This window comes from Carettochelys insculpta, chromosome 9 (genome assembly GCF_033958435.1).
Source record: "Carettochelys insculpta isolate YL-2023 chromosome 9, ASM3395843v1, whole genome shotgun sequence".
NCBI lineage: Eukaryota > Metazoa > Chordata > Testudines > Carettochelyidae > Carettochelys > Carettochelys insculpta.
In genome coordinates, this window is record NC_134145.1 from 46292419 (window position 1) to 46312968 (window position 20550).

At 42.4% G+C, this 20550-nt stretch overlaps 1 protein-coding gene across 3 annotated transcripts in view; it reads right to left on the reverse strand.

Moving 5' to 3' along the window:
- The window catches only part of NEK7 (NIMA related kinase 7), a 121887-nt gene that overhangs the window by 54038 nt on the left and 47299 nt on the right, over positions 1 to 20550 (reverse strand). For all 3 annotated transcript variants that reach the window (XM_075003084.1, XM_075003085.1, XM_075003086.1), the window contains 2 exons: positions 17090 to 17152; positions 10766 to 10876 (listed from right to left, as the gene is read on the reverse strand). In XM_075003084.1, coding sequence (XP_074859185.1) covers positions 10766 to 10876; positions 17090 to 17152 — 174 coding nt within the window. The remainder of the gene's footprint in view (positions 1 to 10765; positions 10877 to 17089; positions 17153 to 20550) is intronic.

A 20550-nucleotide genomic window follows, 5' to 3' on the forward strand; every position in this document is an offset into this window, starting at 1 on the left:
CTGCAGCTTTAAGAAAACTACAAAGCATCATGAGACTTTTGATTATAAAAAAAAAAAAAAAAAAAAAATCACAAAAGGTGCCAACACTGGTCTCATCACTACAGCTTGTCAACAGCAGTGGTAGCTTCCTTGGTCAATAGAGATGAACCCTTAGGAGTTAAAGTCAACAGAACCCACCTGGGAAAATATTTCTATCTGTGGATAATGGTACAGCAATTGGACAACAAGAATCTAGTCTTTCACAAAAGTTAATAAAAGCTCACCCCAATTATTCCTGAAAGAAGGGAAGAACAGAGAATCAGCACTTGGCTGTGCCATGAGCTGTGTTGATAAAACTCAGTGTCAGCATCCTGTGATATAGCAGTGGTGTCATATTAATTACACACACATATTATCTCAGAGGGGTGGTTGTGTTAGTCTGTAGCTTCACAAATAACAAGCAATCAAGTCTTCATTTTGTGACACATACATTCGGTAATTTTGGCCAAACTGTACTGTGCTCTTTTGTTTGGTGATTAATTGTTGGCTGTATGATGTTCAAGCAGTGGCCATTTTTATTTTCAGAAACATGACTATCACAGCATTATGGCAAGACATTCAGCAACATGTTGCCCGTTAAGGGCTTCTCTTCACCTTTAGACACAACTAGTTCCTCTTTGCCTCTAAATGAAACTGACCAGTAGCTGGATACCATTCATATTGGAGGCCAAGCTACACCTTCTGCTTCCCACAACTCATGACCTTTCCCTCTCTCGTAAGTGAGAAGCCACACACACACAAACATACCATTTATTTTTCAGTGATTTTCAAAGTATTTCCTTCAAAAATGCTACAAAATTCACTCCAGCACACCTCTGAAAACAAATACCAACTGAACAGCAGACTATCAAGTACCTTCCACCACAAGCAGTACAAAGACTGAGTGCATCATGATACCTCATACATATTTAATAATAGCCTGATAGGCTGTCATTAACATCAAACAGCAACCTAGGTTTGCTACATTAAACATGATTCCTGCCTTAAGAGGACATCACAAACTGCCTCCAAGAGCTAGATTCTAAAAAAATGCCCATTGACTTGGACAAGGTGTAATGAGGCCAACTGTACTGAGGAAGACATTAGACACATATTGGGTTAAAAAAAAAAGCTTGCATGGGTCATAAGACCAGACATGCCATAAGGCAATCTGTCATAGAATACTCACATTAGAAGTGTCAAATCAGTACATTCAAAAGAAAAGAAACGTTCCTTTATGTTGTATGAAGTGTAAACGTAGAGAATTAATAATTCATGGCACAGGAAAAAAAATTAGATTTGGATATAAATATTAACGGGACACTGTCAACTTGTTTAGACTATTAATTTGACCGTCCTACCTTAACAGTCAGTTTAGAAATGAATAGTTTTCAAAGCACCTAAATCAATTAAAATACAGTAATGTGAAAAAAAAAAATTAAGATTCTCTGTTCTTGTAGGACCTACACAAAACAATAGTTTTCTGCTTCGTGTTCTGCTGATGCAAAGCAACCGCTAATTAACAATCACACTTGATTCCCAGAGTTCTGCTATGGTGATATCAAGCATATTGGTGTGCACACAAAAAAAGTAAGCCAATGTCACATGTTAAATTCAAGATCCAGAAGTGCGGGGGAGGGTGGTAACAGGATGGGAGTGTCAGAATAATCAATATTTGACAGACCAAGTAAAAATGTCACACTGCCATGGAGAGATCTGTGCAAGTTGCAGAATTCCTCTTGGAAACAAATATTCAGACTAGGGCTAGTTACAGAACAAGAAAACAATTAACATACTGGACAAATATTATACAATTAGGCATATAACTCGTTTATTGCACAAAAGGGTATGTTACATATTCTTCATCTCTCAGAACCACAAAATTAAGCATATTTGATTAATTTGATTAGTTTAATCAATCATTTCGAGCAGTCATCATTTGAAATTTGGTGAGCCTCACCCCCCATGTTGCACAACTCCCTATGGTATAGTGGGAAGCCAAAAATCTTTTTCCTAGCCTTTTCTATACTTCTTTCTTCAAGTTTCGGCAAATTCCTTATCAAATGCCCCCCTTAAGACTGGGAAAAGTGGCTGGAGGACCAGCTGAGAAGACTCAGACACCTACTGCTTTTGGTAAAATCTTTGATAATTCAGTTATAAAAAGTGATTCAGTTATAGAAGCAAGAGATTTCAGTTAATTTGGCAATCTTTGTGGATGCCCCACTTGTCCTTCTGAAAAAATGGCCATTTGCTTTCCTTGGGGGGGGGGGGGGGAGGGAGGGAGGGAGGAATGAGGGCAATGCAATGTGGGAAGATGACATCACATACCCACAACCACTTGCAGGGCAATTTTTTCCCATGCTGCACCAGCAAAAATACCCTGAGTGAACTGTGGGATAGGTTCCCACAATGCACCGATGCAACAGTTGATGTTTGGCGATTGAGTTCGGCCGCAATAAGTTGACTTAGTGAGGAATTTGTGGAGAGGTGAGGACAGTCAAATTCGAATGTATAAATCCCAGTCTTACAAAATAAATTTGAATTTATCTGATAGTAGAGATACAGCCAAAGTCTACTCATAGCCTCATTTCTTGCCAAGCCCCAGTTCAGCAAAGCATTTAAGCAATTATTTGCATACTTGAGTGCAGTGCTGAAATGGCCTTAAATAGGTGTTTTTTTCTCTCAACTTTTTCTAAGTGATTTTCACAAAATATTTACAGAAGGCCAGAATATACCATTAAGATGTAACACTTTCACTGAATATCATAAACTATCAACTGATGATCAAAAATGGCCTCAACTTAAATAAAAGAGAACTCATTTTCAGTTTTGCAGATTATCTACTACTCACATTTACTCCAACAAAATTTGTTGGTACTTGGTATTTGGGTATTGACACTTCTGAAAATTACACATTTTATGTCATGTATACGATACAATCTGTAATCAATGTAAGGCATATGACATGTAGATATCAAAGTTTATATATCAGTTCAGTGTGTGCATGCTTGCCTGCTTGTGTCAGTGCTGTCTATACACACCAGGAGTGCTTGTGTCCATGAGCAGTATGGTACATTATAGCTAGATGCATCAGTGTTCCATGAACTGCTATTTGGTGCAATATATTTTGGGAAATTTCAGAGTGCAGTAAAATCAAACTGACTTGCAACATGATGTCTCAGAGCTAGTGACAAAGTTCCATCAAAGTTCTCCTTCCCATAATTACATCCATATCTCATAATTTTCATTTTTGTTCCTTAAAACGTATAACTGCATAGCTCTTTTCTATTTCTGCCATTTTGTTCAGAAGAATGGAGCCTGCAGAGGTTTGGACTATTCTCATGAATGTTGCAAATATGGTAAACTCTTTGATATCCGGCAGCCCTGGGACTGGGAGGTTGCTAGATATTCAAATAGGCTGGATGTATTTCCAGCAGCCTGTCAGCCCTGCAGAGAGGAAAAGTTCCCGTCAGGTGCTGACATGCAACAGAATGAGCAAACATGAACTTTTCCACAGAAAATCCCAGCCAGCAGAGGAATTGATCTGGAGTCCAATTTGCAGCAACTAAATATTTGGCTTGTGTGCTGAGCTGGCACTGCTCCTACCGAAACAGACTTCAACTAAAACAGATGGCTGGAGGGAGGGCACAGCCACCTCTGCTCCCTCGATCGGCCACAGTGTCAGCAATGCCTAAGAGAATCTATCAAAAGAAAAAAGCAGTCATGTAGCACTTTAGCGACTAATAAAATAATTTCTTGGGTGATGAACTTTCATAGGACACACCCACTTCTTCAGATTGACAGCCCCACCAGAGGAGGCTCAATATATAAAGCACAGACGTCCAAAAATTGTTATCAAGGTTGACAAATCAGAAAAATTGTTATTGTTCACAAAATCACACAGAAAAATCGGGGGCGGTGGGGTGAGGGATGGGGAAGTAAGTGTTAGTGTTTGCAATCTGTGTGCAACTACCCGACCCATTACAAGGACTCTGTTACATACTTTGCACAGTGACAAGTATCAGAGAGATAGCCACATTAGTCTGTAACTTTGAGAACAACAAGAAGTCCTGTGGCACTTTATAGGATAACAGATATTTTGGAGCATAAGCTTTCATGGGTAAAGACCCATTTCATCAGATGCATGGGGGGTGGGGGGTTTAGAGGAGTGTTTAAAGAGGGGAGTCCCAGTAAAAGAGAGGGCCAGAGCTGACAAGGTCTATTCAGTCAGGGTGGAAATAGCCCTTCATACCTTTATTTATACCTTCAAATCAGTGGCACTGCTATGGGCACCCACATGGCCCCACAGTATGCCAACATTTTTATGGTTGACCTGGAACAACGCTTCCTCAGTTCTCACACCCTAGTGCCCCTCCTGTACCTGCACTACATTGACATCATCATCATCATCATCATCTGGGCCCAAGGGAAGGAGGCTCTTCAAGAGTTCCACTGTGATTTCAGCAGTTTCCACCCCACCATCAGCCTTAGCCTGGACCAGTCCACACAAGAGATCCATTTCCCAGACACTACTGTACAGATAAGCAATGGTCACATAAATACCACCCTATACTGAAAACCCACCAACCACTATGCTTCTCTACATGCCTCCTGCTTCCATCCAGGGCACACTATACAATCCACTGTATACAGCCAGGCACTAAGGTACAACCGCATTTGCTCTGATCCATCAGACAAACACCTACAAGACCTTTACCAAGCTTTCCTCAAGCTATAATACCCAGCTAAGGAAGTGAAGAAACAGACTGACAGAGCCAGACAGGTACCCAGAAGCCACCTGCCACAAGACAGGCATTGCAAGGAAAACAAGAGAACACCACTGGCCATCACATACAGCCCCCAGCTAAAAGCCTCTCCAACACATCATCGGTGATCTGCAACCCATCCTGAACAATGATCCTTCACTCTCACAGACAGTGGGAGGCAGGCCTGTCCTTGCCTACAGAAAGCCTGCCAACCTTAAACAAATTCTCACCAACAACTATAGACCACAACACAGTAACACTAAACTTGGAACCAATCCCTGCAACAAACCTCGCTGCCAACTCTGCTCACATATCTACACCACTGACATCATCACAAGACCTAACATCAACTATACCATCAGGGGGTCCTTTACCTGCACGTCTGCTAATATAATATATGCCATCATGTGCCAGCAATGTCCCACTCCAATTTACATTGGCCAAACTGGACAGTGTCTACGCAAAAGAATAATTGACATAAATTAGATATCAGAAATGGTAATAATCAAAAACCTGCTGGGGAACACTTCAATCTCCCTGGACGCTCAGTTACAGAATTAAAAGTAGCAGTCCTACAACAACAACAAAAATTCAAAAATAAAATGGAGAGAGAAATCTCTGAGCTGCAATTCATTTGCAAATTTGACTCCATCAACCAAGGATTAAACAGAGACTGGGAGTGGCTGGCCCCTTACAAAAGCAGTTTCTAGGCTCTGGATGTTCACACCTCCATATTAGAATCTGACAATGGGCCACATCCCCCCTGACTGATCCGACTTATTTTCCCCTCTCTTGATGCGTACTACTGATAATGGGCCATTCCAACCCTGACTGAACCGGCCTCGTCAGCTCTGGCCCCCCTTTTACTGGGACCCCCCGCTTTAAGTTCTCCTCTGAGCCCCCTCCCCCAACTCATGCATCCAACGAAGCAGGTCTTTACCTATGAAAGCTTATGCTTCAAAATATCTGATAGTCTATAAGGTGCCACAGGAGTTCTTGTTGTTTATATACTTTGATGTCTGATCTAACACTTACTTCCCCATCCCTCACCCCTCATATTGCTGTTCTGTATGACTACAAACACTCTCCATCAAAGAATGAATGGACACAGAGCAGACATCAAAAATCGCCAATTACACGAATCTGTCAGCCAGCACTTTAATGAAGTGGTCCATTCTGTTAAAGACCTGAGAGTTCGTGTTCTACAAAAGAGAGGCTAACATTCATATTCAAATTTGACACATTAACACATAGTTTGAACAGGGACAGCAATTACCTGACCATTACAAGGACCCTTTAACATACTTTAGCGTTTGATCTAACACTTACTTCCCCACCCTTCAGCCCCCTCTTGCTCTTCCAATTTGCGACCAATAACAATTTTCCTATTTGTCAACCTTGATAACAATTTTTGGACATTTTTGCTTTATATATAGAGTCTGCTGTGGAATGGCTGTAGATATAAAGAAGTGGCTCTATCCCATGAAAGTTCATCACCCAATAAATTATTTTGTTAGTCTTTAAAGTGCTACATGAGTGCTTTTTTGTTTTGATAGCTTCAGCAAGCTCAGGCACTGGCACTGCTCACACCGGGCAAAGGAGAATTTCCTTTGTCCTGACAGAAATCATCTGTTTGCTGGACAGCAGGGGTGGCATGACTGCTCCAGGAGACGGCGTGATGAAGTCAGCCACACTGGGAGCTGCTCTGGTCAGGACGCAGCGCCACGTGGGAAGCCGCTTTGGGTGGCTTGCACATGGCCACGCCGTGCGGTGAGCCACATCATGTGGGGAGCCACTCTCAGCAGCTTGTACATGGCTGCGCCATGTGGGGAGCCATAAGGAGCGGGACAGCGAAGGAGCCCCCAGCTGCATGCACATACAGGATGGAATGCTGGGTAACAGAGGAAATCCAGTTGTTTGAGTGCTAGTTAAAACGGAGTTTACTGTACAGGGCACAAGAGTCAACGCAAGAAGAGGGGACACATGGATTTCTTTGAGGACAGTATGCTAGAAATATCACAAAAACATGGCTAGATTGGTGGCAGCATTCATGGAGGAATTACAGATGGTGGAATGCTGCTTCTAGACCAAGGTCTGGGATGACAAGCTAAACACAAAAAGCCACATTTCTGGATCAGCATGCCAAGTTCACCCAACTCTCCTCAATGTGGACAAAAGAATGACAGACACTGAGAAGCTATTAGCAACTACATTTTGGAAGCTTGCAACACTGGATTGCTGCTGGTCAGCTGAAAATAATTCTGAAGCTGGAAAATCTAGGGAGGACTGTTGTCATGCAAATGTGCAGGGCCATTAATACTATTACGATGAAGGACTGTGATTTTCAGCCACGTGAAAGACATAGTGCTGAACTGAAATGGGATGATATCATGCATATCCCTATTTTGACATCAGTGCTCCTTATAACAGAGGACATCAACAGAACAAATTACTTTTCTGTGGTAGATCACCAGGACCATTTTACCAATAAGGATTCAGAGGAATCCAGCCTAAACTTTGCCTGTCTGGCTCATTTAGCAATACACTGATCACTTCAATAGCACCCAGGAAAGATCCAGCTACTGCCTCAGCAGGTGCAGAATGACTGCTGAATATGCTTTTGGGGAAACTGAAGGAATGCTGGAAGTGTTTAGTCACTAGACCGGATCTCTGAAAAACAAGAAGTCCAGCAGCATCTTAATGACTAAATTTTATTATAGCATAAACTGGTTGCAGCTCCCTGTTGTGCCCTTGCAAAAATGCAGAAGCTGACAGTAAGGCTGAAGGCAGACTGCATCTACTTTGAACAAACAGGCTCAAGGGCTATTAAGTGATCACAGTGTGGAGCTATGGGGAGGAAAGTTTTGATAGAGTATTTTAACACTCAGCCACAGCAATGATCTGTGCTGGAGTGCTGTTTGCTAGCAGATTGCAGAGAATCTCCATAAAAGTTTAATCAAGACCTCCACATGCCCCCAGTACCACATACATAACCCAGTGGAGCAAAGACTGGCAGATGCCAACTCTACCTCTGTTTGTTGTACCTCTACCATTCGCCATACAAGCGAAACAATGAGAAGTCAACACCTTTGTTTGTTAACTTGGGGATGACATGGGCTCCATCTTTAAATTTTTAGAGTATAAGGAAAAAGGCATGCAGAGATATCTCCAAGGTAGCTCTTCCCTCAACAAGCTCACCTGCACTCACTTCAGGGAACTACAACAGGAGTGAGTAATCACTTTTAATAGAGGACCATTCCAAGATTTTGTAAGTTGTCATTTCCATGGAGGAAATGCAGGGCCTGGGACCGATGTTTGGTATGAGCTCAGAGTAGGGAGCTTGAGGTGCAGGACAGGGTGTGGGGGTCTTACAGGGAGCTCGAGTGAAAGAGCGGGTTGTGACCTGGGACAGGAGATTGGGGTGCAGGATGCGGGGATGGGTGAAAGAGATGATTCTGGCTTGAGGAAGGGCTGGAGGAGGTGGTGCAGTGTCTGGGAAGGTGTTGGGATGCAAGAGGGAATGGCGTGCCAGAGGCAGGCTCTGGCTGGGAGGCGCTTACCTAGGCAGCTCCTGGCTATCAGAACACTAGGGCAAGCTTACCCCGAGGAAAAAATCCGTTACCCTCTTATGGCCAGTCCCCAGCCAATGGGAGGTGAGAACTGTGCCGCATTGCCCCACCCACAGCAAACTCTCTCAACTCCCATTCACTAATTGCTCGCCAATAAGAGAAGAGATTTTGCTGGGGCTGGGGACAGCATGCAAAGGTACCCCCCAGTTTCAGGCTGGATTAAATGGCTAGGTGGTCCAGATCCAGTCTGTGGGCAGTACCTTGCCTGCCCCGGTCTACACAGTAGTAAGAGTCCCCAGATGCATTTCTCTCTGACTCCTCCTCCTCTCTTTTTGCTATTCAGTGAGACCCACTGTCTCAGGCTCCTCTCAAGTACCCACAGTGGCCTGCAGGTGCTAGTAGAGTCTCTGCCAAATATAGCTCATGAATCCCTATAGAAAGAATAGGTCTATGGTGATGCACCAGATCTGTTATTGTACTTCCTAGCCTTGTCATACCCTTGGTAAAGTACCCTTGCTTTGATACAACACTGCTGCTGATCCTCCTATCCCTTTGTCTTCATCTCCAGTGCAATCAGCTCAGCAGGGTCCATACATTCACAGCTGGTCTGTAGCTGTGTTTGCACAGCCTCCTCACCACACAGGCCCACAGTGATGACTGGTGTCTGTAGCGGGAGAGGGTTCCGGGAAGGCTACCGCATTTACAAACTATAATTTTGGCAAGACTATGGAGTAGCCACTTAGCACTACCACAAGTCATCTATGCCAGCTCAGGAGATCCAGTACTTCCTATCCATTCCAAGCAGGAGCACAGATAGTGAGTGGACCTGGCACAGCCACCCAGGGAGTTGCTCACAACAAGGGTGAGCTATGAGGTATGTTTGCCAACATGGGCAATCAAGAAAAGGTGGCATTCTAGGCGTATGCAAAGGATTTTAGAGGAGAGGGGAGTGGCTTCCGGCCTCTCTGACCCTCAGCAATGGGTTTTTCAATTATGACTGGAATGGTCACTATCACAGGGAATGGGACATTAGAAGATTGCTAACAGGGGATGGTTAGGACTGAAATGGGTTGTACAACAGCTACACTTGCACTGTGTCAACTTCAGAAGGCTGACCACATATCTGTGTTGTTCCAGGACGTGGAAAAGAACTGAACTGGCTGAAATAACTTATAGATATCACCTCCAGAATCCATCTGTGTAAGGTGATGAGCTCTCAGGAAGACAGAAAAATCCATTTAGGTGAGGCTTACCAGTTAACCAGATAAAGGTTCACATTCCTAGTGTAAGCATGGGCCCACGGAGGTTTATGCTTACGCTAGCAAATTTTGCCAGCAAAATCCTGGTCCTGTTGACAAAACTCATGGAGCATGCACACACAAAATGGGATTTGTCAAGAGTATCTGGACAAAACACAGCACTGTTGCCGGCAGCGTTCTGCCTCAAAGCTTTGAGGCATAATTTTGTTGACAGATTTTGTCGACAAAGTAGCTGTGTAGCCACTCTACAGGGGCCTTCTCTCAACAGACAGGGCATCCAGAACAATGTGCAACCCTGTTTGGTATGTTTCCAGGTGCCTGTTTTGTCCACAAAGCAGCTGAACAGTCCAGCTGCTCTGTCAAGAGTGAAGTGCTCACCCAATTGGCTTTTGTGTGTGGCCGCACTCTGTCAACAGAGTTTTGTTGGAAAATCTCTTCCGACAGTGACTTCTGTTGACAGACCACTATAGCGTAGCCATAGCCGGATATCCTGTTGTGGAGCAGTGATAAGTCCACTATTTGAAGAAATATTACATGTACCACTCACTTAGCCAACTTGAAGGAACTGCTAAACTAAAAACAGATTATTTGAAGAGATTCTTTCAAATGACATGAACAGTTTTAGCTTTAGTGAGTCACTGGAAAAAGCTACACACAGAATGAAAAAATGTAACATTCAGACAGAGACAAGACACCTTTTGAAGATAATCACTTTTTTTTTTATAAAAGCTGCACAACTAATAAATATTCCAGTCCAAAAAGCCAATCATAAAATCAATAACTACAAGCAGATTTCTAAAATCACATAGACTTTTCTAGGCCCTAACCTCCTGTGAAACCCAATGTGCAAAGTAATGCTGAAGCAACTGACCTAATTTCAAAACATACAGTAATTGGTTAATGCAGTATAATAAAATATTTCCAAGCAGATTTAGTTCATTTTGGGGTTCAGAGGGCTTTATAAGTTTGCTTGTGTCTGTACCTGCTGTTAAACAATTAAAACTTTCATTTCAAATAAAGCAAGCCACAATATTTATGATAACCAAAGACACAGGCTGTAAAACAAAAACTAAGCAATTAGAATGAAAATTAATAAAAATATAGAACTTTGCTCCAAAAAGATGGTTAAAGGCTATTTAAATAAAATTCATACCTTTATCATTCTGGAGAGGTCACCAGCATCTGCTAATTCCAAAACTATGTTTAGCTCATTGTCTTCAATGAAGGAGGCATAATATTTAATTACGTTTGGATGATTCAGTTGCTAGGAAAAGAAAAACACGTTTCATTCTACACAAAGTCCTTATCTTGAGTAACTGACCAATGAAGTGTCTTCTCTTAACAAATACTTCCAGAGATTAAAGGCAAATGATTCCATACTCCAATAATTATTATTGCCCTTTTTTGAAGCCTTCCAATTCCAATACATCTTTTTTTAAATAAGGAGACCATCTATGTGTATGCGCTATTCAAGATGTGAGAATACCTCAGATTTATACAGAGGCAGTACAGTACTTTCCATCTTCCTATCTATCCCATTTTTAATGATTCCTAACACTGTCAGCTTTTTTGACTGCTGCTGCACACAAAGCAGATGTTTTCAGAGAATTATTTGCAATGCTTCCAATCTAGACTGCATCATTTTGTATGTGTCTTTGGGATTACATCTTCTAATGTGCGTTACTTTACATAGATCAACATTGAATTACATCTGTCTTTTTTTTGTCCAATCACCCACTTTTGAGAGATCATTTTGAGGCTCTTCAAGTCTGCCTAGGACTTAGCTATGTTGAGTGGAATCCACTTAAAACCAACATAACAAACAGCACAATAGCAAGCATGTAAACAAAGATACACACTATATTAATAAAAATAATACAGTTATGGTCCACATTCTTCATGCACATGTAGTCAGTTCTGGTTTTGAAATGGCTGATAATTTCATGTCCTTGCTGCTACTGCGGAGAAATAGAGAGTTAGGGATTTTTTGTTTGTATTAAAGTATGTGTGTTCTTTAAGAGCCTAGGACTAGATATTTCTCTTATACCCTTAATTAGCCCCTCCCCCGCCCCCGAATGTAACCTTTACGATAGTCTTGCTCAACATCATAAAAGTCTGTGGCAGAGCCAAGAACAGAAACCAGCTTCACTAGGTCTAAGTCCACTTGCTGAAACACAAGAGGATATAAGAATGGCAATGCCAGGTCAGTACAAAAATCCTGTTGCATTCACTGTTCATAATTTTCACAAGAAGAAACTTGTAGAAAAAAAGTTTGTGGTTCTGTAATTAATAACTATCAAAACATATAAGCCCCAAAGGACCAAACTATAGGGACTGCAATTCTGACATTTCCTGATTTTTGAGTGCTTGGACCTTGCAAACTTAGTTCTTATACGTTCCTACTTTTAAAAATTTTGAATAGTACTTTAGAAGTAATTCCTTTTTAAAAGAAGGCAAATTAAACCAAAAAGAGTCTGCTCTGGATAACCAATGGGGCGAAATCCAGAACTTTTTGGCTGGGTCTACACTAGAGAGAGTTGTCGACAGAAGGGGCTGACATGCTTAAAGCATTCTGTCGACAAAGTCTCAACAGAACTCTGCATTTTCCTCAACAGTATTATCCCTCAAAAATTTGAGGCACAATGGGGGTGTTATGTGTTCCTGGCCTAAAAGGAATGTTGTAAGGATCAATATACCGATGATTATGAGGCATTCTGATATTACACTAAAGTGAATCATACACCCTGGATAGACTAGTGGTTTAATGACAACATAGTCTTTCATATCTATCATATATTTTAGAAATTGTGCGTCTATCTGTCCATCCATGAGTCAACAGCTCTTCCTAAACAGTAAGAGCTACAACCACCAAATTCATTATCAGCTTCCTCTTAACTCTCCAGCTTCCTCTATCCTCTTAAACCAACATCAGGGTTTGGTTGTGACAGCACAATTGGATGTGCCTGTAATTTAATTGTTCCTCATAAAATTGGAAGAGATGGGTCTGGTAGGAGGCACATTATATTTCAGAAAGACAATGGGGGCAGCATGAGGACAGAGATGGGGATGGGGACAACTATAACCCTATTCAGCCAGTAGGAGGCAGGGATGGAAAAAGAGACAGCTAGCTACAATATATTTTAGAGGGTTTGTCTGTCTGTGTGCCTGTCCCCCAGCTGGGGAACATGCACCCTCTCCTGCACCTGTGCAGCGGCCACAGACACGTGCTTTATATCTGGATTCAAGTCGCTGCAGTGAGAGGGGGCTAGGGTAGTCCCCTCTCCTCAGTACAGCCTGTGTACCAAACCCCTCACCCCCAGCCCCACCCCAGAAGAATGATTTAAATGAAGAAAGTTAATGATAATTTGATCTGGCACCTCAAGGAGTCCAGACTCAGGAAGCTGACAAAGTAACATTTGCTTCCCCTACTCCATCCTGATCTGTTCCCTTCAGCATGTACAGTGAAGAGTCTCACTCAAGTGCTATTGCCAGCTGTGAGAGAAGTAACCTTATGCATCTTTCAGCTACAGCAATCAAAAGAATTAAATAAATAATTTCCAGCCCACTAAGTTAGGAGTATGAGGCTTTGATCAATAAATAGGCATGTGAAATGCACAGAATCAGTTGAACATCAGTGATAAGAACGCACAAAACCCAAAATTCTTTCCTGTCACCAAAGTAGCAAAACAGACAAATCTTCAATGTACAGTTTGAAGTAATCTGAGCACATCCTGAAGTCCAATTTTCTTTGATAACCAACAAGTTCTCCATTAACCTGTATGCATTCTGCTACTGACCAGAACACAGAACTTCATTTCAAGGCAGTGACATCAAAATGTAGACTGGTACATGAGAGTTCTCTCCTAGTCCATCATTTAGTTTTCCCCTCCATCACTTTCATCTGGTGGCAACTATCCATCATTCTGTCTCTGACTGGAAGGGTACAATTGCCTTTAAACTGACACCAGTTCCACCATATGAGCTGGGTAACAAAAAACACTACAGTAAAAACTCACCTTCTTGCGAGGAAATAAGACCTGGTCAATACTAAAAAGTAAGATTGACCAAGCTATGTTGCCCAAGAGTGAAAACACAGAGGAAAAACACACACCCCTCAAGAACTTAGTAAAGATGATCTAACCCCAGCGTAGGCAGCACTAGGATTGCCAGGAAAATGCTACCAATCTAGCTACTTATTGGAAAATTCTACCAATCCAGCTATTGCCTCTTACAATGGCACCACTGTAGTTTTTCACATACAGATGAGCCCTAAGCAAATCTATTTCACAACATGATCAGTCTCCAGTAAGCCTGAAAGTGATGTTGACAAATTTCTTCAAGTAATAATGCACAGAACTTTTGCCATCACATGACAAAAGAAAGGTAATAACCTTGTGCAGCAACAAAAGTTCTTCGAGATGCATGTGGTCTTGCATGCTGTGCCATTAATCAGAGAACTTTGGAGGCAGTGTCCCTTGGGCATCTAAATGTGCTGCTCCACGCTCCTCATCTGACTCAAGACTAAACACCCTGGCACAGGCAAACCCTCTCAATTCCTCCTTTCCTGCAAATCCCTTTATGGAGAATTCTCAAGTAGAGCAGAGGAAAGGGGTGGGGGTCATGAAGCAGTGGTGAAGAACCATTGTTATTGCATAAAATGACTTCAGAATGAATTCAGTTGAGGACGATAATCCTGTGGAATTAAAGTGAGTACTGAAAGCAGAATCCCCAGTGATGGCATAGTGGTCCGCAAAGGTAGATGCAGAAGCCCATGCAGCAGTTCAGCACATCCTTGAAGAAGGCAGCCAAGGGCAAAACCAATCTCATGGAATGTGTATGGATTTCAGATGGAGGTACTGCACTGCGAATGTGATAATGTTTGATGTGGTCTGAGACACACAGTCTCAATAGTGCTGCACCTTTACATCTGTCCACAGTGAAAAGGAAAAGCCTAGGAGATCTCCTAAAGGGCTTCAACCTGTCCAGATAAGAGTCCTAGGCTCTCCTAACATCCAGTGTGTATAGAATAGTTTACCCACAATGAGGCTTGGGCTACAAAGCTGGACGGTTAATGAGTTGGCTCTTGTGAAAAGCTCAAGTCACCTTATGGATGCACTTTGGGTGTTGTCTGGGAGTGACTGTCAGGAAAAAATACTGCAAAAGGGAAGTGTGCCACAAGAGCCACTATGTCCCTTAGCTGCCTCATGGAGGTAATAGCGACCAGAAACATTGTCTTCAGTGACAGGTGTGTTAAGCAAACAAGCGGCAATACGTTGGAAGGACAGTCCAGACAGGCCTTTTAATACTAAATTCAGGTGCCATATTGAGTTAGGACATCTGAGTTGGGAGAAATGATTCACTACGTCCTTGAGGAAACTCTGTAGTTGTGTGCAAGGAAACTGAGCACCCCTCTGTTTGACAATGAAAAAAATCACTGTGGATGCTAAGCGTATCTTGTGTGAGCAAAGGAACACTCCAAACTTCTTGAGAGTCCATAAGCAGTCGGGGGTGGGGGGGGGCGGGTAATGACAGGGGTTTCTCTCAGTTGTTTCTGTTCAGCTTGTAAACAGAGGCGAACCATCACTGGAAACATTGCATGTGAAGTCTCTGGCATGAGCTAATACCAAAGTGCCTGCAGTTACTGATACTTGAGGGCTGGTCTGCATTGTCTCTATCATCACCACTGCCACCACTCCCCTAGCCACATTCTTCACTGGGGCATCATCATCAATGCACAATCAACCAATTTTCTCCACTCTTGATGATTGTGTGCCAGTGCGTAAGTCTCAATGAAGTCCATTCCTGTCAACTTTTCCATGCTGTCAATCTCTCTCTTCTTCCGTCTGCCTCTTCTTCACTTCCCCTGTACAGTCCCTTAGAGGATGAATGTGGACAAGCCAAATGATCGTATTACATGGCCATACCATTTCAGCTTATGCTTCTTCATGGTCATCAGGAGATCTTCATATGACCTGGTGCACTGGATGAATGGTATTGATGGAACTCTTCATTAATGTCATGATCAACGTAGAAGATGCCCAGGATTTTACGGAAGTTATCTCATCTCTGCTTCCTGTACTTTCTATTAATGTTCTGCTGTAAGGGTCCATGTCTCTCACACACACACCGAAAAATGGAGATGACCAATGCATGCAACAGTTTCAGTTTGGATTCCAGGGATATGCTCTTGTTCCTCTAAATTAAATTTAGCTTTGTCACTGCAATTGCTGCTTGCATAATTCTTGCCAGAATTCCTGCCTTTGATCCTCCATCAATAATTGCCCTCCAAATACTTGAACTATTTCACTGTCTCCAGCTCTTGTCCATCAACATGGCTTTCTCTGCACTAACTTCCCTGCCATATTTTGTGGCGATTCCATCCAATCACTTCACAAGGTTGGCTCGTTCATCTTTGGTGCCTGCCAGGCCGTCAATGTCACCAGCAAACTGAAGATTTAAGTTTGTTCACACCCTTTCAAAGCCAACTGTGTATGAGTGATGTCCTAGGGCCACATATGAATAAAGATCTTCATTATGCATTCCAAGTACATGCTGAACAGTAATCAGCAACTTCGCAGATTCCAGCTGTATTGAGAAACCACTCTTCTATTGTGCCACTGACAAGAACTGCACTGTTTCCCCGGCACACAGTTGTTTAATGGTAAAAATAGGCTGACAAACACTGAATTTCTAGTAGAAGTACTAGCAACAAAGGGTCCTGTGGCACCTTACAGACTAACAGAAAAGTTTAGAGCATGAGCTTTCGTGAGTTAACTCACTTCTTCATGCAGCATCTGAAGAAGTGAGTTAACTCACGAAAGCTCATGCTCAAAACTTTTCTGTTAGTCTATAAGGTGCCACAGGACCCTTCGTTGCTGCTACAGATCCAGACTAACACGGCTACCCCTCTGATAGCAGAAGTACTGTTTCTCTAAACACCGACAGACACTGAGCAATCTGTGTTGTAGGAGGAGTGCACTTGCTTGAAGAAAGTTAAGATTGGCCTCTATACATTCTAATCTCTATTGTGGGGTTAATCTCTATTTTCAGATTTTGATTTATAAAGGCAGTCATGTGTGTCAAAGGAGCAAACTCTGAGGAGACAGTCATCCAGATTGAGACAGATCATGATCCCATGGGAACGAAGGTGAGGATCTTGGAGACCACTCTGGGAGCTGATGACAGCCAGGAGAAAACTGTGTACTGGTTGTGGTCCTGTCCTACAGTAAATCTGAGAAGCCATAAAATGGAAATATGGAAACAAACATTCAGAAATTCAAGGGCTGTAAAAGCGTCTTCCTGTTACAAAGCTGGAATAAATCACTAGAGCAATGGTCCTAAATTTTTGTGCCTTGTTGAGCTTGAGGGCTCAAAGATCTAGCACGTCACTTCATCATCTTTGTCACCTTCTACTCACAGTTACAACGAAATTAATAAATTATAATTAAACCTATAAAATTCTTTAACAAGTCTTTACCTTAAGAAGATCTATTTCTTTGATGCAATCAGCCCGGGCTTTGGCATCCATTAAATCAAATATCTGCACACACACAAAAAAAAAATTTTTTTTTTTTTTTTAGCAGAGGCAAACGCTGGGATATCATCATCATCATTTTACAGTGCACCAAAAGCATGCTAAGCACTTGATGGTAAAACACAGTTCCACAATAAGAACTAACTCTGTGATCCTTACTATCAATTTCGCACTGTGGTCATATATGTACCAAAACACACATACAGTAAACTCTGTCTTAACCAGCATTCTACCATCCAGGACTCTCAAACAGCTGGCATTTTAATGATAAGTAAATTTTAGTTATTTTCCATAAGTACAGTATAGTGAAAGTAAATACAAACAAATATAGCAATACTGTATAAGTTTACAGCGTACTGTACAATACTGCTGTGGTTGGTAAATAAAGTAATCTGCATACATTTTTATTTGTTTCTTAACATTTATATCTTATTTTTGTCAAGTGATATATATTGCTATTGCACTGATAGTCTATTATCCAGAATATTTAAACTTCCTGGTCCCTGGGCTGCCAGATATGAAAAAGTTTACTGTACTATTCTTTCAGATACTTCTTTAGGAAGCAAAAGTAAATATAATTAGCACATTTCTCAGCATTTTTCAAACTTTTCCAAAAACACATAAAAACTAGGTATTATATACTGGGTTGTGTTCTTCTGGTAGCAAATATGAAATAGTATTTTAAGTATTTGTTAAGCAAAAATATTTTCAAAAGCATGCCTTCAGAGCTCTGAATTAGTATTTATGGGCACAACTGCCAAATAGCACATGATCTTAACAAGGGAAGGCAACTGAATAATAGCCTAATAATAGGCACCATAAAAACAGCACCAGTGTAATTAGCTTCTAAATACCTCATGCTCCTTCAGTCATCTCTCCTTTCTATCTTAACACTGCTCTCTTCGTTTTCCATACAGGTTGCTGATCTTCAGCATCCCCTAATGGCTCCTCAATTTCCAACTGTCCTCTGTTGGTATCCCATCAGATTCCAAGTACCTTTCTGATTTCCCTCTGTACTCTTAAACTTGACAGCAAACATCATTCCCAAGGATTTCACCACCACTTCTATTTATTTACTAGTATAGCTACCCAGATTTGCTTGGGTGCTTTGGAGGCGCTCAGGGAAGGAGGCTGGGTGTGTGCAAGAGGGGCTGCACAAGTCAAGGTTTGAGGGTAAGGAGGGGCTGAGGGCAGGGGGTGGAGGTGTGGGGGGTGCAGGAGTGAGTATTTGAGGATGAGGAGGACTCAGGGCAGGCTTTTGGTGGGGAGGTCCAGAATGAGAGTTCAACCGTGAGAAGTGGCTCAGAACATGGGCTTGGTGTGTGGGGATGTGGAGTTCAGAGGTGAGATGGGGCTCAGGGTTGGGGGGGCTCACAGCAGGGATCTGTGGCTGTGGAGGAATGCACAATCAGGGTTGGCAGGACAGAAGGGGCTCAGGACAAGAGCTGTGTGAGGGGGGCTGGAGTCAGGGTTTGGGCTGAGGAGGGGCTCAGGGCGGGTGTCAGGGAGGAGGGTGGAAAAAAGAACAGTGAGGGTCTCATTGTCCACGTGGCAGCTCCCTGACAGTAACTGCAGCAGGGACCGTGTTTCCCAGGAAGTAGATTCCTGCTGGCTGGCTGCAGAGTGGGCCATGCTTGACACATACTAGCTCCTCAGAGCTCGCAGAACTACGAGGGACAGCTCCCCAGCACTGTCCACAGCGGCCCTAGGTGGGGGCAGCTCCCAGAGGCTGGCCAAAGCAGGAACTAAAGTTCCCCAGGCAGCAGGCAGGAAGCTTCCTTGCACCCCTGTGCCCTGATGCCCCAATAGCACTACAACCATCCAAGTCAACAGCTCTGGCCCCTTGCTGCCCCCTATGGCTATGACATAGCATAAAGGTCGCTCCTTTAGCATGTTGTAAAAAACAATCACAGTCCAGACACAGCCCATTGTCATGGCACAACCAATCACTTACTTTGCTTTAAGATATAAGAGGAAACTGCACACCAAATTTGGTGGCCCTAGCTCTTGATGGTTAGGAGGAGTTCTTGAACAAACTGATGGACGGACAGACTTGCTCACTCCCTCAAAAAAACTCTCTCAAATATATAGTAAATTGAAGATGCTGGATGTAGACTGGCAGATGTCACTTAAAGCCCATACTTGCACCCCCACTTCCTCTTCTGTACTGCCATTTCCAGCTCATTGTCTCAGATTCTGAACTTTGACTTAGTTCTTCACTCTTTCCTGCAGCTTCCTTTCTCTACCTTGACTGGTCGCTACCTTATTTTTCCTGAGTTAGGCTCATAACTTCATTGTCATCTGACTTTATCATCCCCACCTACCTGCTACACTCTCACTTCTTCCTCATTAAACAATAGGTGCTTTTTCCTCACTAACCTCTCTGCTGGGGTACTTTGTTTCTTGTCTCTCCTCTCTCATCTTCACCTTTTTAACTTCTGACTTTTGACACACTGGCGTTTTACTTCTTTTCCACTCTCTCAACTGCTTAAGTTACTTACTACAGTACAGGTTTGTCCTCGCCTCCTCCCATGCCAACCTCATTGTTCCCTTTACTGTATTCCTGACTCTTACAATTTAGGCACTGTCCTTTTCTCACAAGATCTACCCTTTTATTTTCAATTCCTCCAAACATCACCCTGCTCAACGCTGCTGTTTCCTTTAATTTTCTCATACTCTGCTTTACATCATAGGATGGTGCCTCATACTACTGGAACAGTCTTCTTCATTTTGTTTGCCACACTCCCTGCCTCTTAAGATACTGAACCTCAGGCTATCTAAATAAATCCAAGCACTGTATTTCTTCCAAGAATCCTTCCTACCACCTAGTCACCAATAACTCCTCACACCTGCCCCTTTTAGAAAAAAATGTCTTAAGATTTTAAGAGGTACAGGACAGGAAACATGACTCATGTAGCTTTTGTATGCACTATGTTAAATTTACAGTGCTATATAAACAACATTTTATTAGACACTTTTCAATTTATATTGCATGCTTATCTCTCAGATATGCCTCAGGAAAATGGGTATTACAGTCTCTTAATGATCAAAAGTAGACTCTATTGAAGAAAAGTGATGAATGAGTCAAAAACTCAGGGCTTTTTCCTGGTATCACCCTACCCCCATCTCCCAGATATAAAAATATGTATCTGTGTAGGAACTGTCAATACCTTGAATGATTTCAACCGCTGAATAAAAGTGCTGGGAGAGAGGCAGTCTCCCCCAAGCCAAAAAACAATTCAGTAAGCAAATGCCAGTGCACTCTTTGGAGCAATGATTAAACAGTAGAGCCAGCAACATATTACCTTCTAAGCCATAGTCCATCACTTGATATGCCAATATATAAATCCAATCTTTAAAAGAAACAGAAAATCTTGAGAATCCTTAAGATTTGTTCATCCATG